The sequence below is a fragment of the Urocitellus parryii genome, chromosome X (assembly GCF_045843805.1).
Source record: "Urocitellus parryii isolate mUroPar1 chromosome X, mUroPar1.hap1, whole genome shotgun sequence".
Taxonomy (NCBI): Eukaryota; Metazoa; Chordata; class Mammalia; order Rodentia; family Sciuridae; genus Urocitellus; species Urocitellus parryii.
Window position 1 is genome coordinate 18,894,036 of NC_135547.1, and position 25,681 is coordinate 18,919,716.

Here is a 25,681-nt window from a genome sequence, read left to right on the forward strand (position 1 = left end):
GGTGGAAACCACAGAGTATGTCCACAGGCACCCACCCAAAACTGCAGTTAAAATAAAATGTTCAGAAAAAGAGAAATTTGGGAAGTTTTTTTTTTTAAAAATAAACTTCCTTGGCTTTGGGGCTAAAATTCTGCAGCTGTAATCAGGGAAAATGCTCTGCCCAGCAGCCTGAATAATGAATAAAAAGAATTTTCAGAGTGATAAGAAATCAACAAGCTCTGTGAGTTTCCCCAGAAAGGCCAATTGCTGCATCATCTTTTCCCAAGATGGGTATTTTACCCATCCTTGCCAGGCTTCTAAAATAAATTGATAATGTTTACACTCATGGTATCAGTAGAATGTCCTGATACAGACTGAGACTGTCTTAAATGTCTTAGTTACTAGGGAGCACATTTTTTTAGCCATGTTCAGAACAGTAGGTATTCTTAGATTTTTAGCAGCATTCACGTCTAGATATCTTTGGTATAATTTGTTGTGTTCTGATCCTGAGAGTTGATTATGTGTTCCCTTGACCATTTCTGAAAGATGTAATTCACATGAAAGTTATTAAAGAAGGGGCGTTATCTGATTCTTATTTACTATTTCATTCTACTTTTACAATTATGTGTGTGTATTGAAGTTCAGAAGGCTCTGTCTAAAATTTTAGATTGAAAACAGGAAGTAGTAACTAAATTTAAGTGTGTTTTCTTATTTGAGAGATTTAAACTCTTGTTTTGGAGTTTGTTTTGTTTTGGTCATCACTCCCAATTTAAATGTCACTGTTGTTTCTGGTGGCCTGAGGAGTAGGAAACGTCAGTTTGTACAGACCAATAATAATGTGTTGTTAAGGTTCTGTCTGAGGCCAGTCCAGATAGAATCTTTACTCCAAAATGTCTATGGATGATCTCAAAAAGACCAGTTGGCTTATATGACCCAGCAGCCTACTCCTAGCTATATAACCAAAGAGAATTACACTCATTCTGACTTTGGAGACTTAAGATTTGAGTGTTCAAAAGAGGTTTCTTTATCAATATTTGTATCCAGCATGAGAATAAAAAATAATAAATATCAACATATTAATAACAGGATTACTCACAGGTGCCGAAAGGTGGGAACAACCTGATCCATCAACTGATGAATAAACAGAACATGGTATGTCTGTGTAGTTGAATAGTATATATCCATAAAGAGGAATAAAGTACTGATACATGCTATAACTTTTGAAAACATTGTTTTATATGAATTTTTTTATGCTGGGGGTTGAACCCAGGGCCTTGTGCATGTGAGGCAAGCACTCAACCAACTGAGCTATGTCCCCAGCCCCTGAAAACATTGTTTTATTTTAAAAAATGTTAAGAAGATTACAGTATGCATGATCCCTTTTATATTGAATGTTCAGAATAGGCAAATCCATAGAGACAGAAAATAGTGCTTCCCCATAGCTCTGTGTGTGTGGTAAGGGATGATGACGACTAATAGTACAGGATTTCTTTTTTGGGTGATAAGAATGTTCCTGTATAGACCTAGGAATTTACCAAAACTCACTGAATCGTACATGTTGAATTGGTGCATTGTATGGGATATGGAATTAAACCTTAATTTTAAAAAGTTGGGGGGAAATGCCAAGGGTGGGAGCAAGAACACATCCAGCAACACATGGCTCTCATAAATTTTTAATTTCTAATATTCTAATGGTAAGTGTCAGGATTTGCTGTGGCTGCTAAGATATGGAAAAAAGTTACAAAGACACAGGTGTGAACACAGGAGACCAAGGTTCTCATCTTAACCAAATATGTTTCCAGTGTGCAACCTTGGATAACTTCAGCTGTACTTCCAGGGTCTTCATCTTCTTTTCGGTAAACTGAGAAATTTAGATCTAAAGATCTTAAGTTACCTCCATTATTTTATTCCCCCCCCCCCCCTGGTGATGGGGATGAAACCAGGGCCTCCCTAGTGCATGGTAGGCAAGCGTTCTACCAGTGAGCTACAACCCAGCCCAAGTTTCTTCAATTTTTTAGTGTTTGGAAACCTTTATAGCAAAGTGATCATTGACTTGCACACAACATTATTTTCCACATCCAGAAAGGGAGGGGTGATGTTGGGAGGTTAGAACTGGAAAAAAAGTGTATATCCTTTTCATATTAAAAGGTTTGAGGCTATTTAGGGAAGGGTAAGAGAAAAAAAGAGCTATGTCTTTTAAAGCCAATAAAGCATTATAAAATTTCTTATTCAGACTGTTGGATGAGGACACGCATCTGTGGTTAATTCTTGCTACTGATCCAGGCAGGGTTTTGACAAGTTAGCCAGGCACCCTAGGCCACTCTGCCTTGGCATTCCCAGCTCTCTTGTCAGAATAGCAAACTGTCGTGGACATTTGTTTTTCAGGAAGAGAACCATTTGCCCCTGTTCTGTCACTAGCCTGGCTTTCCTGATCAAACTTACCTGTTTTTTTTTAGTGGGAGATAGCTGCGTGATAATTGGGAACTTGAGGGGGTCCAAAAAGCTGTTCTGAGAGCACAGCAGCACTCATTCATCACTCAGAGAGGAAACAAGGAGTTTACAAGCTTTCATTGAAAAGTCATCATTGTGTAGGTTTTCATGAAATAAATATTGTGTGCCATCAGAGAGGGCTGTGTTCAGGACAGCACTCTTACAGAGAATGCTTGTTCCTTCCAGAAATGCTGGCAGTATGGTAAGCTTTTCATCCCTTCTTTAGCAAGGCATTACTCGGGGATTTTTAGTATCTGATCCTGCTAAGTGGTAGGAAATGTTAAGAGGGCATTGTTTTAAAGAGATGATCTCTAAATATCAGTGGTAAATGCTATCTATGACCCCACACATGTCCATTTATCAAGTGCTTTTTGTGATTGGGAGCACTGATGACTTTATATCAAAGTTTATTCTTCACATTGAGGCCACTTAAAATTGTAAAACTGTTCTTGTTCTTTCAGATGTAGAATATTTGTATTTGGTGTGTGTTATATGTAGGGTACCGATATGGGGTGTGACATTTTATACATTGTGGATTTTAGAATGAAATAAGAGTGACCACTGTTTTTTTTTTTCCCCTGCCTCCATCCATATTATTTTAAGTCTTTGTTTCCGTTATGGTATTTCATTTGTTTTGAGGCCTTTTCCTTACTCAGAATCTTGTATTATCCCTTTTTGTGTTTTGTGAAATAACAGCAACTTTTGGGGCACTCAAATTTACAGGAAAATGAAATAATTTATGCAGTTTTGTTTTCCAGAAAACTTTTGTGAGTTTGGTTTCAATGTTACCCAGGTTTTGTCCCTTTTTATTTCCCTGCAGTACTTAATACATTTTACAACAATGACTAGTAACAGTGCTGTTCCGCTGTGTGCAGGGACCGGGTCTAAGGCATACAGTTTGAGAGTTGGCTCTACTCAAGCATCATATTTTGGTTTTCTTCGTGGATGTTTCAGCTTTGTTTCCTTCACTGAAACCAGTTTATCTTGAGAAATAAAGAATGGTGTGAAGGTGTGAAATGTATTTAGCACACTGTCTTCCCAATTGGGAAAGCATGCATTTGAAGAAATAAGTAAACTCATTCTACGAAACCTTATTTTCAAGTCTATTTAAATCTTTTCTCAATCTTCTGGGATTAATATTTTTGGTAATATGGACTGGCTGAGCTGATTGATGGCCTTTGAAAGGAATAATAGGCTTGCTAAATGAGTCAGTCTTCTGGTGTTGTGTCTCTGGCAAGGATACCTCTCTCAGGTGGAAGGAAAATGAATGTTCTCTTTTGGAGCACTTCAAAGATTATACATATATACCAAACAAACCGGTTTTCCCTAATAAATCTCCTCATATGGTTCTCCCTTAAATATATCTAGAACTCTTGTGAGCTCTTAAGTTGCAACCTATACCAAATAACCATTGACCTTATGTGTGTGGCTTTGAAATAATGTCTTAGTTATCCTGCATCATCTGAAAAGGAAACATTTTTAAAAAAAAAAATTTTAGCTTTTAGTTGTGGTTGGACACAATAACTTTTACTAATGTATTTTTTAAAATATTTATTTTTTTAGTTTAGTTGCACACATATCTTTATTTATTTTTATTTATTTTATTTATTTTTATGTGGTGCTAAGGATCAAACCCAGATCCTTACATGTGCTAGGTGAGCATTCTATCGCTGGGCCACAACCCCAGCCGCTTACTTATTTATTTTTATGTGGTGCTGAGGATCAAACCCAGGGCCCCAAGCGCTAGGTGAGTGCTCTATGCTGAGCCACAACCCCAGCCCATGAAAAGGGAACAGTTTGAGTACAGGATCTTTCCAGATGATTATCCTTTTATATATCAAACCATCTTTTAAAAACCATTTTAAGCATTTCAATGGAAACATTTCTAAAATATTTATTCCCCTGCCATTAGTAAACAAAGATAAAAACTATAATCAGTTAAAGAAGTCCCAAGGTGATCACTATGAAAATGATTTAATAAATGGCATTTGAATGTGGCAATGGTCTTAGGGCTCTTTGAAGTATGAAGAACTATTTGCCCCTAAGCTAAATGGCCCCAGACTATTCTGCTGCTGTTGACTTCTGCTTTCCTTTTCAGCTGTCACTTCTACTGTCATTGATTTGGGTTCACTCTTTGTCCCTTTTTAACCCAGGGCAGAACTGAATGTCTAGGAATCAGACAGCAGAGTTGGTTAAATATGCAGCTGGAGTATTTGTGTGCAAAATAAAAAGCTATGTCCCAAAGGTGGCTTCCATCTTCTACAGTAAATTTCACAGGCTGAATGTTTCTTTTCTTTTTTTCTTAAATCTGGTATGGGGAGGTGGCAGTTAGACCAAGGCTTCCCTTGCTTATCAGGTTGTCCAGAAATGTGAAGCAATGCATAAATGAGCCATTGCTGTACTTACAGGGGTGTTTATTGATATATCCAGAGGTGATGAAAAGAATATTTTAAAAGCCTCCCCATGAGCTTGATTAAAAGAAATAATATTCCCATGCTCAGTATTAATTTATTTCCATTTGTCTTCCCCACTGTCATTGCTCTGATCCATTTATCCAACTTCTGAATTTTCCTTCTCCTTTGTATCTTTTAAGATTCAGTTACAGAAAATAGAAGTATGGGTACATGGCAATGTTTTCTATTGTGTTTTTAGCACCTTTTATAACTTCTACCCTCAGGATCCCTTTTATTCATATATTCTCCTTGCACTATTCACCCCAATAGCTCTGGTTTATTAAATGAGCCTGAATTTTCTCCTTTTCCATAATATTTGATTTCCTCTCTTTCTTACAGGCTTTATTTTTGTAAATATACAGTGATTTTACTTTTATTATAAAACTGGCCAGCCCGCTTGATATGGAAATGAGTTGTACTGGTTTCTACTTCCCAGGGTCCCTTATGGAACCCTTCTTATAAATAGGAATCACATTGACAAGCACCAGTCTCTTGGGCACAGTGGTTATTTGTAAAGACGGCCTACACATGTTGGCCAAAACAATTTCACCCTTGAGTTACTTCAGAACTGGCTGGTGGATACCATCTGGTCCCAGTGATTTATCTACTCCAGGCTTGTTGATTAGATGCAGAGCATCATGTTTACCACTATTTGATCTAGTACCTCTGACCTGTGGAGTGCACTGTTCTGGTTTGGGAATGTGAATCTCCTTACAAGACAAAGAATTCATTCAGTCTCTCTCTGCCATCTCCTTTTTAGGCCTGTGACGGTGATTAAGTGGTTCCTCTAAATGGCTTCCTCCCTTTGATATAGCAAGAGAGCCTCTTACTGTTGGCTTTACAGTCTCATAAGTTGCTCCTGTCTAGGTTTTATTCTGTATTCAATCTGCTATACCTTCTGGGGTCTTCTCTCCCAGTATGGTGTACCTTTTTATGTTATCAGAGATACCTTAACTGTTTGTTATTCTGCCTATTAACCTCACTGAAGTTTTTTCTTGGTGTGTGTATGGTGTGTGTGTGTGTGTGTGTGTGTGTGTGTGTGTGTGTGTGTATGTGCATGTTGCTGGGGATTGAACTCAAGGGCACTTTACCACTGAACTATACCCCTAGCCCTTTTAATTTTTTTGTTTTGAGATAGGGTCTTGCTAAGTTGTGGAAGCTGGTCTTGAACTTGTGATCCTGAGTGGCTAGGATTACAGGAGTGTACCACCTTGCCCAGTCTAGTCTGCAAGTTCTCTTTCTAGATCCCTCCTTCAAAACCTAAATAATTAGGAACATTTATTTGGGGATAACAGTGCATACTTTTTCTTCCCATCTTTATAAACCACTCTCCAGATATCACCAGTGTTGTTGACTTTTTGAATTCTTTCTTTCTCCCTCCATAATACCCTTGTTTTATCAGAGCTTTTTACTCAAAATGTAGGAAAAAAACCACATAATGGATTTTATATTTTTCTTTTCCTCTCCCATCATGTCACTGAATTTAATAGTACTGTGATCACCATTACGTACTTGTTTATCCATGGTTTCTTGGTGCTTTTAATCCTGGATCAAGGCCAGGGGTTCTCTTGTATTACCTGTCTTTCCTTCCTCCCCTCTAGCCTTCCTCATCCACTGCATTCTAGAAACACTTGTTCAGGAAGCAGTTTTTTTTTTTTTTAATTTGTAGTTGTAAATGGACATCATGCCTTTATTTTATTTGTTTATTTTTATGTGGTGCTGAGGATTGAACTCAGTGCCTCACGAATGCTAGGCAAGAGCTCTACCACTGAGCTACAACCCTAGCCCGAAGCAGTCATTTTTCATCTCTCCAAATCTGGCCTGCACATTTTGGCAGGTAAGCATTATACTGATATATTTTTTTTGTTGTTGTTCATGTCTGTGAGTCTTATGCACAAATGTGAAAGGATAATGGAAGGGAGTCTGTGGTATCAGTCTAAAACTGAGTAGAGAAACACCTATTTGACAGAAATATTTAAGACATAAAGAGAGTGTAAGGAGGTGATCAGGTAATAAACTGACAGACGCTCTGAGGTCGATGTACTCTCATCAGCAACATCAAAAAATCAGCACTTAAATGCATCCCAGTTGTGCAGGGAGCTGTCATTTCTATCTTTGTTCTCCCTTCCTTTGATGTGATAGGGAACAAACTCCCTTCATCTCAGGGTGGATTTTCTTTTCTTTCTTTCGGTTTTTTTTTTTTTTTTTTTTTTTTTTAGTTTTTATTTGACATCCATTTATCCTTAGACAGTCTAAATTTCTAAATCATCTGTTCTTTCAACAAAATGATCGACTAGGAAGAAACTGATCATTTGTTGGGACAGTGCAGTCGGCATAGTACATATTCTGGGCACACAAATTTTAGAAAAGGTCAGATGCATATAGAAGTAAGTAAATAATATTTTATTTCAATCTTGAATTTTGTTCATAAATTCAAGGACACAAATTAATCATATTTTATATGTAGAAATATTTGAATATTGATGCAAACTTGAATCAAAGATATTTGGTTAGATATGTGAAATGACTTGATATTTGACTTAAAATAATGTCAATTTCCTAAGAATCAACATTAATTTATTTATTCACTTAACTTTTTTTTACATTTATTTTTATGATGCTGGGGATTGAACCTAGGGCCTAACTCAGGGCCTAACTCATGTCAGGCAAGTGCTCTACTACCAAGCCATACACACCTCCAGCCATAAATCAACCTTTAATATTTTCTCATTTACTTTCCAAATTCTGAGCAGCTATTTTAAAACTAAAGAAAAGATTATCCAGCCTATAATCCCAGAACACTATTATGGGCAGTAGTCTAAATTTTTATCAAGGGACAGTTTGTGTGGTCTTTAATTTATAGAAATAAATGCTTCCTAACACTAATAGTAATAGTACTGATAATACCAGCAAGAAGAAACCCAGACACCCTTCCATTGGTTAAATATAGTCAAACCCTGAAGCATAAAAAGGATCCTCTCACTGAGAACTATATATTAAATTCTGATTTTAATATTCATTGTTTATTTATTGCCATGCTGGGAATAGAACCCTGGGCCTTGTGCACACTAGGCAAGCATTTTGTCCCACAGAGCCACACTGCAGCCTATAGATGCTATTGACTGAGACTAAGGTAGATTCTGTTCTTGTCCCCATTTTACTGAGGGTGAAGTAGTTTCAGAGAAGGCAAGAGACTGGTCCAAGGTCACCCAGTAAGCAACCAAACAAAGCCCAAACTCAGGCATATTCAAAGCTAAATCCTTTATGCTTTCCATATTACTTGGTGCTTCCCTGGCTCAAAGATGAAAAGAAAGCATCTAATCATAACATTTATAGCTCTTTTCTTACCTTGTTCTAATATGTATACAATGCTTATGAAGTTAGATAGCAAATTATGCTCCAAACAGGCTTTTCTATTCTCTTTCTTGAATCCCCTGCTTGTTAGGACTTTGTTTTGTACTTAGCTGCTCTGATCGAGGATCTGTGGTAGTGCTGAGTGAACTGAAGCTATTGGTTCTTGAAGAGCCTGGCCCTTTCCAAATTGCTATTTACTGGTAGGATAAAAAGAAGTTTGGGTTCTATATGCTATCCCAGAGCTATTAATGGGTCAATGCTATCAGAAGAATTGTAACCAATAAGCCAAATGTATTGTGATTTAGGGAGGTGGAGGTGCCAGAGATCAAATCCAGGCCTCCTGCATGCTAAAATGCCTGTGCTGTACCACTGAGCCACACTCCCAGCCCCATCTGGATTATTTTTAAAAACATAGTCTAATTTTATAATAGTCACTAACATCCATTCTCTTATGTTTGAAGGCACAAATCATGGAATTGTGAAGGTTCGTCTCATAATAATGAAACAATGCCATTTAATAAGATTATACCACTTATTTATACCTGTCAAGTCATTAGGTCACATAGAAGCTTGAACTTGGTGTCACAAGTACCTCTTTCAGTCACTGTAAATTTATGAGACCTGAGATTGAACTGTGGTTCTTTTTTAAGTTTACTTAACACTAGTTTATTCATTCTGTGAGATTGAACATAACCTAATAGTGTGTTTGGGTTACGGTAGTATATTAGTCCATTTTTTGTTACTACAATGAAATACCTCAGGTAGGTTAACTTTATAAAGAAAAGAGGTTTATTTAGTTCATAGTTCTGAAGACTCATAGGCATGACACTACCATAAGTTCAGCTGTGGTAAGGACCTCATGGCAGATGACATCTGAAAACATGAGAGCATGTATAGGAGGAAGAAATCATATCTCAAAATGGGAAGCCAGAGAGGCTGGGGTCCCATGGTCCCATAGTCCTTTCTGAGGGCACTGCCCCAATAAACTTCCCATTAGGCTCCAGCTCTCAAAGGTGTGACTCACCTCTGCTACTGTGGAGACTAAGCCTTGTGGGACAAATTCAAACAATAGCAGCTAGTTGGTCTTTTCATTGGGCTGTGTTTATTGTCATGTGTTAAAAATAGGAACACTCATGAGCAAAAACATAAGCATGTTTTCCAGATAACCTGTTTGAACTCATTCAAACTTAGTTCATTTGCAAAAAAAACATTAGGTCTTTATAATACTGGGTGTTTAGTTTTGCTTCAGCTTTTGGGATGGTCTCTTTCTCTCACATTGAAACTGATTCCAGAATATGATTAAAATTTTGTGCTGCTGTAACAGCATATGAAATTTAGGATTATGCCATTATGACTGAGACTTAAAACATATGATTAGGTAGATTAAAAAAAATAAAATGTGACCTTGCAGAGTTTATGATCCTGTGAAAGATAAATGGAACAAATAGGCTATTCTCTGTTCTTTCCTACTTCTAGTCACTGATACTTTTCAGAGTACACTACAGTGTTTACTAATTCAAACAGATAAGTGTAGCACTGCCAACTATTATCTTTAAAACAAGACCGACATTTAATTCGGTTGTCATTTGTTCTCATCCTTGAAGGCAGTATTTTTAAAAATTGCCTCTGTTTGGCTATTGTGGGACCAGGAAAAACTGAGAGCTTACGTAACCATGCATGTATCTACAAGGAGAAGGTTACTGTATTTTTTTCATTCTCCTTTGAAGTACCTTAAGTATACTCTTAAAATATATCTTGAAGTACATACCATTATTTGTTTCCCACATAGGATAAAACATCTTCAAGGAGAGAAGCCAAAAATAAGTATATTAAAGTGACTTTTTCTTTTCTGGCAGAAAGTCCTGGTACAAAATTGGGTCCTTGAATTTTCCAAATGAGGCTGTATTTATTGCCCTTCTTCTCTAAGAAGGGCCATTTTAATAATTTTTGCTATCACATCAAAGACTCTTCATGATAATTATAGTCAATAATTGCAGTAGTAATGCTGTGTGCCATCTGCAGCCTCTGTGTAATGGAAACTAGGGAGAAAAACACATCCTTCTGCTTATTGGGAGTTACCGTGGAACCTGAGACTCTAGTGCCAGATCACTACTTACATCAGTTGTAGGTGACCTTTCCATTACTGGGGCCTAGGTCATATACCATCTTCCTTTTCTTTCTCCCATCCTTGGCCCATTTCTTTCCATTCTTTCTCACTCTTGCCTCTTAGTGGCTGCAGGCCTGAACTACCTACTCTCCAGGGTTTTTGCTTATCCTAAAGTTGTTGCTGGGCCACATTCGGGAATAGAGGAGTAATTGGAACTTAGTGGATTCAACAGTTATCCTATGACCCAAATGAGTTATGGAAAGCAAACTGGATATTGAGCTAGTGGCACCAACACCCATTTACCCATTTGTTTTAGGCCATAGAAAGCTGATACTTTGAATTTCTAATTATCAGGTCTAACACTTGTCTATTGGCCAGATTTCTGAAATATCCATGTCTCTCTTAGGTACTATGAAAGACAGTACCATTCTATAGCAATTCCACTGTTAGCCCTCTGAAAGCAACCTTTGATTCTTATTAGAGGCTCAAAATCGAGTGGTTCCTTTCTTTTCATCCCTGCCCAAAGAAAAATGGCAGTAAGCAGCTCTTTCATTCTTGGTTATCTGATAGTTCTGCTATTGAGAGTGCCAGGCTACTTCCAATGCACTGTTCAGAACATTCATATGATTCTCTCTGGCCCCATAGTAAATAAGAGGCCTCCAGTCTGGCAGGCCTATGTCCAGAGATGGTCATGAATTGAAAAGATTTGTAGGGACTAGAATACATAGTAAATGATGGCTTTCATTGTATTCCTCATCACTTATTGGCAAAGGCAATTACTTTTCTATCTAGGAAGAAGATGGAAAGGGAGATAATTTTTTCATGGCATGAATAAGTAAACACATTAATAGTTTAATTTAATACCCCAAATCTGTCTTTATTTTTCCCTTTCTGTAGCATTTAAGAAACCAGAAGAAAATAATATATGGCTGTCATAGCAGCCCAGCTCATGAATTGATACTTTGACTTGACTTCAGGAACCTTTTATATATGTATGTATATATTTTTTTGTGATACTGGGGATTGAATCCAGGGGCACCCTATCACTGAGCTATTTCCCAGACTAGACTTGAACTTGCCATCCTCCTGCCTCAGCCCCCCCAGTAATTTGGGTTACAGGTATATGCCACCATGCCTGGCAGGGACTTTTTAATCCACAGTTTCCAGAGCCAAGAACAAACAGGGATTATTCCTAGTATGGTGGAGAAAAATCAGGCGGTATTTCCATTGCTTTGTCATTTGATATTTCAGTCACTCTAGGGCATAGAAGCTCCTCTGGTGGGGTGTCAGCTGCAAAAATTGAAGTTAGCCACTCCAGTGATCTGTTGACTATCCAAGTAACAATTTCAGGCAAACTCATCATCAAGTGACCAGATTTAGGGCTCTCAAAAACCAAACTGTTAACATGTTTGATGTTTTTAAAATTAAGTTGAATGTTTAGTCACCTCCGATTGGTCAGGCCAAATGAATGAAATAGCAAGAAGTCTCATTAGATTCTGCTCTGAGGCCAAGCTAATGTCTTCTGTAGTTTTTAGATGACTCTAAAATTGGACACAACATACCTGGAAATGTATAGATTACATTCAAGTGTGTGAATCTTTTCCATTTTGTCCAAAGGCACCTCTGATGGCATATCTGTTCAAGACCTGGAATGAGAACCATGGGTTGGAGGGATTTACCTGATGTAGTACAATCTCACCTCCTGTCTTTTGGACTTGAGTTTTCCCACAATAAGATCAGAGAACCTCAGAAATATATGAGCAGGGATGGTGGCAGAATTCAGATTACAGAGTAAGGACAGAGAAAAGCCTATAGAACAACAATAAAATCCATATCTCTTCATCTTGTGAGTTTCAAGAGGGCAGAAACCAGGCTTTTTGTATTTTTGGGACTGATAGATGGCATCTGGCATATAAGAGGTACTTGATAAATATTGCTTTAAGCACCAACAATGTTTTTGTGTTGTCAAATTGGGTCAAAGATTAGTTTGGGAGAAATAAATCAATGCTTTGTAGATTTGGGAAGAATGTTTAGGGAAGAGAGTTCTATTCCCAGATAATCTCTTGAGGTGGACTAGTTGAAGGAACTAGGTCAAGAAGTGGTAAATGTACTGGATTTTCTAATTTTAATGAACAAATTAATCAGCAGGTCTGATTGTAAAGTTGTAAAGTTGGGATTGGGGTATCGAATGATATCAAGGAGCTAATAGATAAATCCCAGTCAATCTCCAGCACTGCCAAAAGAAGAAAAATCCCAATCAACATTAATAGAGATGAGAGGGGGGAGGGAAAGGGAGAGAGAAGGGAAATTGCATGGAAAGGGATGGTGATCCTCAGGGTTATTCAAAATTACATACAAGAGGAAGTGAGGGGTAAGGAAAGAATAATACAAGTGGAAGAAGTGTTTTACAGTAGAGGGGGTTGAGAGAGGAGGGGAGGGGAGGGGGGATAGTAGAGAATAGGATAGAGAGCAGAATTCATCAGACACTAGAATGGCAATATGTAAATCAATGGAAATGTAATTGATGTAACTGATGTGATTCAGCAATCTGTATACGGGGTAAAAATGGGAGTTCATAACCCTTTTGAATCAAAATGTGAAATATATCAAAATAGATGTAATGTTTTGAACTACCAACAATAAAAAAAAATCCCAATCAAATATGGAGTGCCTCAGTAATAAAGGCAAGCTGGTAAAATCTATACTAAATGTTGAGAACATGAAAAACTTTAACTATTTCAGTCTTCTGGGAAAGGCATCCTGATTTCTATGCGGGGAATTTGTGCTTTGTTAATGTCCTTGTGTTTTTCATAGGGCTAATGGATATATAGACAAAGGGAAACTGGTACATGTGATCTGTTTAGGCTTTCAAAAAGCTTTTCATGGGCTTTCACACCAAGTGAAGGAAACTCAGAATAACTGGCATCACTATCAAATTCTAAGATTGTCCATCAAAAATTATGATTGACTTTGAAATAGGAAGTAAAGGGGAGGGGATAAGTAGGTAATTCTCTGGACAGCAAAATCAGCAGTAGTGTTGTCTCCAAAATTAGTACCGAGACAAGTTTTTCTTAAAACTTCTGGCAACTACCCAGAAGAGAAAGTGCATTGAAACCTTTATGTGTGTCAAGAAAACCTTGATTTCAAGTTGTAAAAAGCCCATTTAATGGGCATAATTCAAGGTGTGCACCCCAGGGGTGGGAGGGGGTGGAAGGCCTAGGTACTAGGGTGGTAGATAGTGGTGAGGAGAAGGGCTTTTAAAAAAACTGGAAATGGCATGATTCATATTGGTTAATAAGCTACTTAAGAACTTTTCGTGGCCAATTGGGAAGGTTGGGGAAACCCAGCCTTGCAAAACCAAGGGGCAGTTTGAGGAAGGCTCTGCCTCTTCTCATCTGCTCTTGCTAAGGTTCAGAAGACCTTTTTTTTCCCCCTCTGTTACAAAATTCAGCCCTGTTCAACTGTGGCTCATGTCCACATTCATGGGAACTGGGATTAATTAAGAGTCCCTCAGTACAGATCTGTACTAGAGAGAGCTATAACTTTGCCTTTTAACAAGAATTTTGTGAAAGTGGGTTTTAAGGGATGTAATTAAGCATAAACATTGAAAACAAAAATGTTTTTCCCCCTTCACCATTTCATTGATGCCTGGCTAGAATTCTAAAGAATTGTTTGTGGGGCTTGAAATTTGATGTTACAGAATTGTTTTACTTTACATGGGCAAGCTAATTTTGCTATCACTGTGTGTAAAACTTGCTATTTGAAGAAATATCTTGTAGAGAATTCATGATAGATGAATATGTTGTTATTTTGGTGTATTTTTCTAGGCAGAATACTGAAACTCTCTTCTCATACTATATTGAGGGGGCAGAATTTTAGGTATATAATGAAAGCAAGGATTAAGAGAAGTCAGGGGCTGGGAATATATCAGTGGTACAGTACTTGCCTAGCATGCACAAGGTCCCGGGTTCCATCCCCAGCATCCAAAAGGGGAAAGAGAGAATTTATTTATTTATTTATTTATTTATTTTATTTATTTATTTATAAAGAAAGAGAGAATTTAAAGGCAGTTTTTTAGCTTCCCTTTTTCCCAAGATGAAACCAATTACTAAAAAACAAATGAATTCAATGTTAAAAATTTTCATGCTCTCACAACCCTTGAAAATGTGTATAAAATGAAACGCATTAATAATTGCATTGGAGCAAGTGTCTGACATCTGTGCACCATCTCACATGCTCACTACATTTTCTTCTACTCTTGATACAGTAAACTCAGCTGCTGACCTTTTCCCATCTTGCTGTGAAACTTACATGGCGATGGCAGGCTATCTGAGAATGGGGATCCTGGGGCTTCTTTAGAGACTATTTGGAAATAATAAGGAAAATCGCTCCCTGTTGGAAGTCAGTCAGACCCCTGCAGGGAGGAGGGAAGGAGTGTCTCCAATGTTTTTCCTGAGAATACTTTCTTCCTTTCCCTTTCTCTGAAGTCTTCTGGGATTGCACTGTAGACCGCCCACAGTGGCAATCACAGGGGATGCAGAGAAAGTGCAAGTTGCTGTTGACCAGCCTCCCACCCCACCCCCTTGACCCTCTGAGACTGGTCTGATCAGCTGTCTTAAAAATGGCCCTGCACAATCCTCCATCTACCAGGCATTATGATGTATGGGTTGGGGACACTGATTCAAGGGATACTGTTGGGCACCAAAGGAACACATGTCCTAGCCAACAGTATTTTCTCTCTAGGCTGTTTATTTGTAGTTGCTATAACAGATGTGATCAATCTTGGGAATTTCAGTCTCTCTGTGGTCTCTCATCTCTATAAAAAGGAAGTCTCAGAGATGGGGGGGTGAGGAACATGAAAACAGTGGAGAAAATAAGAAATATGTTGAGTAGAGTTGTGGAAATCTTAATTTCACAAGCACCATGTAACACATATTCTCAGTCTTTGTATTTTCTTTTCCCCTTAAAGGACTTGAAATTCACATGTGGCTCTTTCAAATCATTTGTATGATTTTGAAGTCCATTGAGGCATTTGGAATCATTTATTTATCCTCAGGCATTCTGTTAAATTATGAACTCAGTGAAAACTATAAATTAGTATTTGAATGAAATTCTCAATTGATGCCACCAAGGTATGTGCACTTGAATCATTGACAGAAAAAAGATCTTTCCTGCCTGCCCCTGGCCGTATCCCAAAGGAAGGTCCTCTATGCATTTCTCTGGGCCTTTTATTAGCACTAACTGTTTAGGAATTATCTATCAGAGTCTGAGAATTGTTGAGGAGTTTGGGGTTAATAGCTAGAATTATTCTTTTTCTTCAGTCCTGGAGGAGGTAGTGGTTTGTATACATACACAGAGAGAGAGAGATAATTTTTTGCAGATGGACACAATACCTTTATTTTATTTATTTATTTTTATGTGGTGCTAAGGATTGAATCCAGTGCCTCACATGTGCTAGGCAAGTGCTCTACTACTGAGCCACAACCCCAGCCCTGGAGGTAGTGGTTTTAAGTGTGCAAAATAGATGCAGTTGCTCTAGCTGCTCAGAGGTTTTGGAAACACAAGGTGCCTGAAACACAGAAGTGTGCATTTCAGACTTTCTTTGGTTTACTCATTCAGCAAACCTTAGATGCAGTTAAAATGGAGATCTTAGATCAACAGATAATAACCAGCTTATAATTCACTTATCATTTAAGAAGCAGTAAGAAGCCCTGCTTGATTTCTAACTGGAATGCGATTTAAAGCTATTGTAAGCTTGCTGAAATGAAGTGTGGAGTTTTAAAGTAATAGTCTTACCTTCCAACTATGCTTATACAAAGTTATTCTTAGAAAAACATAATAAAACCGATTTTTTGAAATGTATGTGTTTTGGATTGGCCTTCCTTAGCCTACCTTGCAGGATTAGTGAACCTAAAATAATTGGCAGTCTTAAGCCCTCCAGAGCTATATTTTGGCAAGGTTTTGCAAAATGCTAACTAGCTGCATTTCTCCCACTGATTGGTAGGTGATCTCAAATCATACATCTGCATAATGACTGTAATTTATGCACTTTATTATTAAGGTTTAAGTCAGATGACTTCAGGCTTTCGATGTGCATAGCATATTATATGCAGTAATTTCACTCCTTTTTGGAAGTGGGGAGGATGGATTAATGTATACGTTCCCCCACCCCCTGGGATTATTCAAAACCTTCAGAGATTTTCTTTCTTTGTTCCCATGAAGCAGAGCATTGTATGTTCCTCATGGGGTTCTTAGGTAGCTTAGAGGGGCTGGAGTTATATAGCAACCTGCACTTTAGCTCGCTTTGTAGCTATGTGAATTTAGTTCTAAGAAGTGAACAGAAACTATTTTGGTAATGCTTTAGACCCAACAACAAGGAATTGTTTTACTTTCAAAACAAATAAAAAATTAGGAAAAGGGTAAAGCAGCAATTGATGGATTAGGAAAATTGCCTCAGCAAATAATAGTTTGATGTAGCTCCCCAATATTAGAATTATGTCAAGTATTTTTATTTTTTTGAAAGAAAGATGAAAGTTTTTCCCCCCCTGGCCACATAGATTTATCCTCTTTAACTTTGAAAGCCAACGCTTGCTTTTTATTTTTAAAATAAACTTTTTATATTAGTTGAAGAGGTTTATATTTATAGAGGTAGGAAAAATAGCATAGAAAGTTTTCTATATTCACCTCTTAAAATTAATCCCCATTATTAACACTTCATATTTGTGCAGTGCATTGGTCACAATTGAAGAATCAGCATAGAGGCATTATAATCCATACTTTCTTTTAATTTTCTTAAGTTTTTTGATTTGTTAACAATTTTACTGAGATATAATTCATAAACAAATAATTCACCCATTTATATAGTATGCGTTGGCTTTTGATACACTTCTAAGATGATGTTCTAAAATTTGATTTTACTTCCATCACCAAAATCAAATTTTAGAACATCATCTCAGAAGCAAACTCCACACCTTTTAGCTATCACCCCCACTTTCCTCCCATCCCTCCTCCCAGCCCTAGGCAACCTTTAATCGACCTTCTCTTTTTACATTTGCTTATGCTGGACATTTTTATGCAAATGGAATTATACAATATAGATTTTGGTGACTGGCTGTGTGTTTGAGGTTCAGCCATGTTGTAACATCAGAACTTCATTAATTCTACACTGAATAATATTCTATTATAAATGTCATATTTTGTTTATCCATTCATCTGTTGATGGAAATTTGGCTATTATGAATAGTGTTCCTAGGAACATTCACATACAAGTTTTTGTGTGATTTCCTTAGATTTTTCCCTGATGTCATTCTGTTCCAGAATCTTATCCAGGACACCACATTATATTTCATTGTCATGTCTCCTTAGGTTCCCGGGACTTTGTTCTTTTTATTTTATTTCTTTTTAATTTTTTTGTTGTTACTAGAAATGGAATCCAGGACCTTGTGTAAACGCTCTACTACTGAGCCACACCCCAAGCCCCAGACACTTTGCTTTTAATGATCATTTAAATATTATGTTTGGTTGCCATCCATTCATCATCACATACGCATACTATTAAGTTCCTGCTTGGTATGCTCAGATTCTTTGCATTCTCATCTTCAATCAGAAATCATCCTGAACCAGCTGCAAAAAAGAGGTACTTTACTTCTGCCCCTCTCTGACACTTAGTATATGTTTTCAGAAATGTGTTTTTTGTTCAGAATTTTAGGAGCTGATCAGAGTATAAAAGATGCTTTTTCTTTGTCTCATAAAGAGCCGGATTTTTCTTCATAACCCAAGTAAAGCTTGGGTTACTTCAAGAAAAGCCAATGCAAAATCATAGCCTCTTACATTTGCAGTTTACAAATGTTTCCAGACTGTTCTCAAATGTGCCTCACTGTAGCCTCTTCCCCTTAGTGTACAGTTTGTGTCTCTTGTGTTTCTCAAAGGCATTTGGTTGCCACATTGGTGAAATTGATTTGGGTAAAGAGAATGACTGCCCTACAAATCACAGTGGTGCGACCAAGGCTGAATTCTCTGCTAGTATCTTGGAAGGATTTCTGACTGTCATTTTCTCCATGTAAGACACTGGAGGAATAATCCCTAGAGATTTACTTTGTCTCCTGCAGGTACAGAAAGCTAACACCTTAGTGGCAAATCTAAGTATTCTTCTATTACTGTCTTCCCTTATACCACAAAAAGTGTGGGGATTGGAGAGCTATTTTCGTGGCATTGAGCTAGATTTGAAAATGAATTTTCTGGAAGAGATGTAGAAAATGGTGTGTTAAATAGAGTTGAAAGAAGTCACATTAGTAGTCAATAAGCTGAAGGCCGACTTGAGAACCTAACCACCATTTACAACATTTTCTAAGGAGAGCTGGGTTATGAGCAACTGAAAATAAACAGACATTAGACGCACCCCATTTGTATATCAGATTCAGCCTTTGGTGTGAAGAGCAAATGAGATAAAGTGAGAAAGCACACTTGCACAGATTGTTCACCCCAGAGCATTGTTAAAGGAATAGATTCCTCATATTCAGTGCCTTCTTCTTTAACCATTGATTTGAAGTCCTTCACACAAAAAAAGAACCAATACACACTCAGCAGGATCGAATAGTAATTTATTGTGATTGTCTTTGTTCAGCTTTGAAAACTAAGGCATTGATATTAAGACTAAAGAGAAATTACATAGAGCTGGCGCGATTGAAAATAGTTTGGCTCTTTCCAGTGATTTTTTTTTTTTTTTAATGCCATAGAGTTAAGCTTTAAAAGCACGCTTCATTGAATCCCATCCAAGCCTCCTAGGACAGGGCCGGGGGACCTTTTTTCTATTGAGGGGTACTGACCCACAAAGTAAAAAACTAATCAAGGGCCATGTACAAAAAGCAACTTAATTTAGGTGCTTCCTTAGAAAACCATAAAGCATTCAATTCACCTGCTTTTAAAATTAAGAACAAGGAACTCTCAGCAAGTACAACAAATAGAAAAAAAAACCCTTCAGTTTCATATTATGTGTAGTTAAAGAGGTGGGGTGGAGTAAAAAAAGAACAATGTGAGTAAAGAAAGAGTGGGAAGCAGACAGGCGAATTAGAAGGGACTAGAAGAGCTACATGGATAATAAACTATGTATATCCAGCAGGAGACTGAATTAGGGAAATAGGGGAGACAGATGACAGTTATAGATCATAACCAACTGTTCACTGGGTTACTGGATTCAGTGGTGAGCTGCTGTTCCCAACTCTTCTGTGGTTCAATCCCTGAAGCTTCCCAACTCTCTATGTGGTGTGTGGCTTTTTTTTTTTTTTTTGTTACTAGTGATTGAACCTGGGGGACTTAACCACGAAACCACATCCCCACCCTTTTAATATTTTATTTAGAGACAGGGTCCTGCTGAATTGCTTAGGGCCTTGCTGAGTTGCTGAGGCTGGCTTTGAACTTATGATCCTCCTGCCTCAGCCTTCTGAGTCACTGAGATTACAGATATGTGCCACCATGCCCAGCTCAGCTATAATTCTCTTTTTTTTAATTAAAAAAATTTTAAGTTGTAGATGGACACAATATTTATGTAAATTTTTAAGTGGTGCTGAGGATCAAACCCAGTGTCTCACATGTATGAGGCAAGTGCTCTACCACTAAGCCACAACCCTAGCCCCTCAGCTATAATTCTTTTTTTTTAATTTTTTTTTATGTTAATACTTATTTTTTAGTTTTCGGCAGACACAACATCCTTGTTTGTATGTGGTGCTAAGGATCGAACCCGGGCTGCACGCATGCCAGGCGAGCGCGCTACCGCTTGAGCCACATCCCCAGCCCAGCTATAATTCTTAATGAAAGGTGTATGTCAGGGTCACCTAGGTCCCTTCTAAAAAGTATACGTGGACTGAGAATACTCATTGGGAGGGCACTTACCTAGCATGCACAAGGCTGTGGGTTTTATCCCCACCACCACCACCAAGTAAATAACTAACTAAGTAAGTAACTAAATAAACAAATAAATAAATGTGCAAGCCCTGTCTGATGGTGCCATATTGATTCCCTTGTCCTGGTGTTCAGCTCTTGGCCTAAAGGAAAAGTGGTGTCATTTTTCTTAAATACATCCATAGGATCACTGGGTTTAGAAAGGAGATCTCCAGAAAGATAAAACATTTTTCATTCAGACACTGCCTTCAAAAGCAGTCTCAAACACATAGAATGTCTTTCAAAAAATATGTGCATTTTGGTTCTCAAAATAAACCCTTTTGGGTGCTTAAAGTAGAAATACTCAAGGTTTTTTATTTTTATTTTTATCTTTGCAGTGCTGGGGTTGAATCCAGGGCTTCATGCAGACTAGGCAAATGCTCTGCCGCTGAACTACACCCCCAGCCCTGAAATATTCAGGTTTTAAAATAACTCAGGTTACTCGAGTTCTCAGAGATTCTTACCAGAACACAGAGCTGTAATTCCGTTTTCAAATGAACTATAACTCTTCCCCTTTTCCTTCTTGTATATCTCATCAGCAGTAACTGGGTTGTGGCACTGAATCCCCAGTAGCCTAAGTATGTCTTGGGATTTAATTCACAAGTGTGTCTTGAACTGCATGTCTCAGGGCTTTTGGCAAAAATGGCAAATTACATTTTCAGGTAATGCTTCCAATAAATGCAGACAGAATAAGTGGTGCGCTTGAGGCTCTGTGGCCAAAAGTAGCATGTTGGAGTGAGAATTTTGTACTGAGAGGAAGATGACTTTGCAAGCTGAAGCAGCCAAGTACCTACCCTGTTGTCATTCTTTACCTGGGACAAGCCTTTCACCATGACACTAAGTCTTCCTGGGAAGATCTCTTAGATGAAAGTGCACTGTTTTCTTTTCTGTTAGGTATTGCCAAAACACAGATGCTCTCCAGTGTTAAAGTATAAGCAGGTCTCCATAAAGTCCTCCTGAAGGCCTTGGTGGATATGAGATGGGTGGAGTGCCCTGGGCCATGCTGGGGCCTTTTATGTGTGCCAGTGTAAACGGTGCTGTCTGCTTTCAGCAGGTTACCAGTAAAACTTTTATTGCTTTTGCCCATTTTTGAAGGGTGTATCCTCAGTGTAAAATTCCTGTGGGTAGGCTTAAACCTCTCAATGTCTAACACCTAAACTGAAGAAAATGATTCTTTCCTGATGTTGTTTAATATTTTCTGACTTCAGGTTGTGTACACGCCCTCATGCATGTGCATATTAGGAGGGGAGATCTTTTTCCTTGAACTTAGAAGCCTATTTTCATAGTTTCAAATAAATGATCCTTTATTATATGTGTGAAGTCTGTTAAGATTTGGTGAACATAGATGACTTTCTAAACTCATAAATTGTTTTGCTTTGGAGATTCAATACATTTCAGAATGTAAACTTTGCAAGGAATAGAAAACCAACCTGAACTAGAATGAATTTTAGCCTGTGACAATCATTTTTTAAAAATATTTTTGTAGTTGTCAATGGACCTTTATTTTATTTATTTATATGTGGTGCTGAGAATTGAATCCAGTGCCTCACACATGCTAGGCAAGGGCTCTGCCAGTGAGCCACAACCCCAGCCAGTTGCCTGTAACAATCTTAAGAAAGTATCTACTCCCTTTTGTGAAGTAATTTACTTTAATTGCTAAGTTCTCACTCTGAGCATCCTGTTTAACTTTCTATGTGGGATATGAGTGTGATATTTATTATTTAATACAGCTACAGCACTATATGCTTGGAGTCCTTGATATTGTTTTATGTGTTAAGACTAACTAATGGCGGAAATTCTTAACCCTGAAACCAAGAGACAACTGGGTATTTCCCTGTTAATTATGTGGCCTGGGCTAAAGTCCTACTGCAAAGTTGTTAAGCCAGAGAGGAGGGACTTTTGTTTTGGTTGTAACAAAGGTGTGTCCATAAAACTGAGATTTAGTAACCGGTCTTTTACCAAGTCTTTTACCAAGGAGTTCTGAGATATTCTGTAACTTCATAGCTCTAAACAGTACCTTTTTCTCATATATATAATTTTTTTGTGGGGGTGGAGAGTTAGTTGAATTAGCTGTTGACCAAAGTTTTCAGAAATGCCAAAAGAAACTTAGAAGTTTCTGGATAGGGAACTTATTCAAATATTAACCTTTAATATTGAATACTCATTGTTTCTAGAAGTAACATTTTCCCTACTTAAAAAAATTTATTCATTCTTTTTAGTTATACATGACAGCAGAGTCCATTTTGATAAAATTATCCAAGCATGGAATATATTTTATTCTAGTTAGGACCCCATTATTATGGATGTACAGGATTCATTGTATTTTCATATATGTACATGGGGAAACTGTTGGATTCATTCCACTGTCTTTCCTTTTCCTGTCCCCCTCTGTTCCTCATTCCTTATTATCTAATTTACTGCACTTCTATTCTCCTCCTGCCCTTATTGTGTTAGAAGTAAGAATGATGTGGAACACATATGATTTTATAATTATTTGCATAAGTACTGTTGGTAATCTGCTTATAATAAGTTGCCAAATTAATCTTTCCTGATATACCCTCACCCAGACACAGAGCTCCTTTGGCATCTATGTTAGGTGAAGGCCCAATTCCTGTAAGTACACACAGCCAAGTGGTGGTAATGGCCAGTTTATGTCCCATTTTGTTCCACATGGTCAGTGTTGTTTGAAAGATATGCTCTTCATTCTGTAACCCTTTATTTATTAAGCACACTTACCATTGACAGGTTTATATGTCTTCAGTAAACTCATTATTGAGATTTTCTTTAGGTGGAGTCTTGCTACATTTCCTAGGCTGGCCACAAAGTCCTGGGCACAAGTGACCCTTTTGCCTTTGTCTCCAAGTAGTTGGGACAACAGACATGCAGTACTGTACCTGGCTTAACATTTCTAAGATCTTGGTTCTTTTCAAATCGCTTTTGTCTTACATGGAATATGGGTAGCAATAGCAGAAGGCACGGTCAAAGTGAATGTTTGTAAACATGGACAAAATTATACTATGCCAATTAGTGTTGTTTATTTTATTTTAATTTTGTGGTACTGAAGACTGAACCTGGGGAACTCTGCCACTGAGCCACACCCCCAACCCTCTTTATTTATTTATTTTTAAATTCCGAGACAGGGTCTTTCTAAGTTGCTGAGGCTAGCCTCAAACTTGTGATCCTCCTACCTTAGCCTCCAAGTATCCAGGACTACAGGCATGCACCACCACACCACGTCCAGCTGTTGGGGCTGATTTTTTATTAGTTACTGTGAGGAGAGACTCATTGTTTCTTCAAAACACAATTTTTGTTTTGTGACAGGAGGAACAGTGAGGGAACTCTGGGGCATATAGAAAGAACCTTTAGCTACAAACTACAAGCATAATGCAGTTGATGTAAAGGACGGAGGTACTTCATGGCTTGGGCTGCTGTGAGGTGATGTGTCTTTGACATTTTCCTTGACTTTTAGGGCTGCATCACTATAGAAAGGTTTACATTTATTAGAATCTACTAGTCTATATTGGGATGAGTGACTACACCATACAGAATTATAAGATAGTCTTTAACATTTGTACAGATGCTGGGCAGAAAATCTTGAAATCAAGGGCCATTTACTATCACCTCTTTGTGATTTATCATAGACTCAGATTATCCTGCTCAAATTCCTCTGGGCTGACAACTCCTTGAAATGTACAAATCCCTTCACTTCCCCATTTTAACTTGTGCTCATATATTTGCTCAGTCTTTGTCTATTATCACATATTGTCTCTTTTGGAACATAAACTCCAAAATCCAGAAAAACCGTGTCTCATTTTTGTATTTATATAGTATTTTTCATAAAATCTCAGCAAATACATAAAAGAGACTTTGATTGATAATGAATGCTGTTCCTTTTATTGGTCACACTGAGTGGTCTGTGGTTTATTCGTCTCCCTGATTGGAAGGCTCTTGGGTCTTTTGGAGTGAGTTTTATTATATTGTTTTCAAGAAGGAAATAAATGCTTTTAGGCATCATGAGATTTTTTTCAATACACATGATGTCTAGACCTCTGCAGAAACCTCACAGACTGAAAAGCAGCAGCGTGAATGCACCTAAATCAAACCCTTCCCTCTTGGACTTGATGGATGATGATAGAGACTGACTGTCCTACTTTTGATCTTCCAGGTGATCATTTGAAGATCTGTCCCCAGGGTTATACCTGCTGCTCTCAAGAGATGGAGGAGAAGTACAGCCTGCAAAGTAAAGATGATTTCAAAAGTGTGGTCAGCGAACAGTGCAATCATTTGCAAGCCGTCTTTGCTTCCCGTTACAAGAAGTTTGATGGTATGTTATTCAAGTCACACTTAAGAGCTGACAGTTCAATTTGTATGATTGCTTTTTCAGAGCTCCTCTGTTCCCTTGGTGCTTAAGTTTTATCTCAAGATGTTCTTTTTGTTGGCTTCCAGGTGCAAGTAAGCCCTGCAGCTTTATTGCTAGAATCATTTTGGATGCACATGAATCTGTATAGTAGTCATGGTGGAAATACAGTCACAAGAAACAAAAAAAATAGATTTCTTTAATTTAAATGCTTTATTTTCTTGGGTAAACACAGCATAGTGTTGACGCAAGTCACTTATTAAAAAAAGAACTTCCTAATAAAAAGCAGGCATCTGAAAACTGTCAAAGTGGGCATAGAGAGTCTACAGATGCTGGTCTTCAAATTAAATGGATCCTCAAAGACAGGTAGGATTCTAGAAACTCTGCAGAACACAGGATTAAAGCTCAGCTCCTGAGTGTCCATGCAGTAGCAACCAAGAGGTGGTTACCATACTATGGCCTTCATTAAGCTAGGCTTCCTCCCCAGCTTCATTATTAGCAGGGGTCTGGCACACTCTTTCCATGGAAAGCCACAACAGAGCCCGTTCTAATCCCTTGTGCCAGACGTGGCTTCTCACAGGCACACTTTCCTTTAATAGTGAAAAAATATCCAATATGAGCCAAATGAGAGGTACTTCAATCTGATCTGAAGCAATGTTATAGAAAACAGACTTTTAAAAATAGAATATGAGGTCCAAAACACCTCAGGATTCTTTTCTTTGGTGCTGCTCACTCAGTATGAAGATTGTTGTGAAGTAGATTTAATTTTAATAGGAATGATTTCCTTTGTGCCTGTTTTAAAGGCCATTCTAATTACATAGTACCTTTGAAGCATGCTTTTCTTGACATTATGTGTGGTGAAGAAGTACAAGGCAAATTTTCTGGATGTGAAATGTCTTTGAGTATTTCTGCAAAGGGCTCGTTACCATGGTGAGAAGTTAGACTAAATTAGATTTGATATAGCTGATAAGACAGTCCCCAGCTATAGAACAGGTTGTATTTCAA

The 25,681-nt window shown here is 37.8% G+C and overlaps 1 protein-coding gene across 1 annotated transcript in view; it reads left to right on the plus strand.

Moving 5' to 3' along the window:
- Positions 1 to 25,681, plus strand: part of Gpc4 (glypican 4) — a 111,928-nt gene that overhangs the window by 49,370 nt on the left and 36,877 nt on the right. Inside the window, exon 2 of the mRNA XM_026405603.1 lies at positions 24,485 to 24,643. Within this exon, the coding sequence (XP_026261388.1) occupies positions 24,485 to 24,643 (159 nt within the window). The remainder of the gene's footprint in view (positions 1 to 24,484; positions 24,644 to 25,681) is intronic.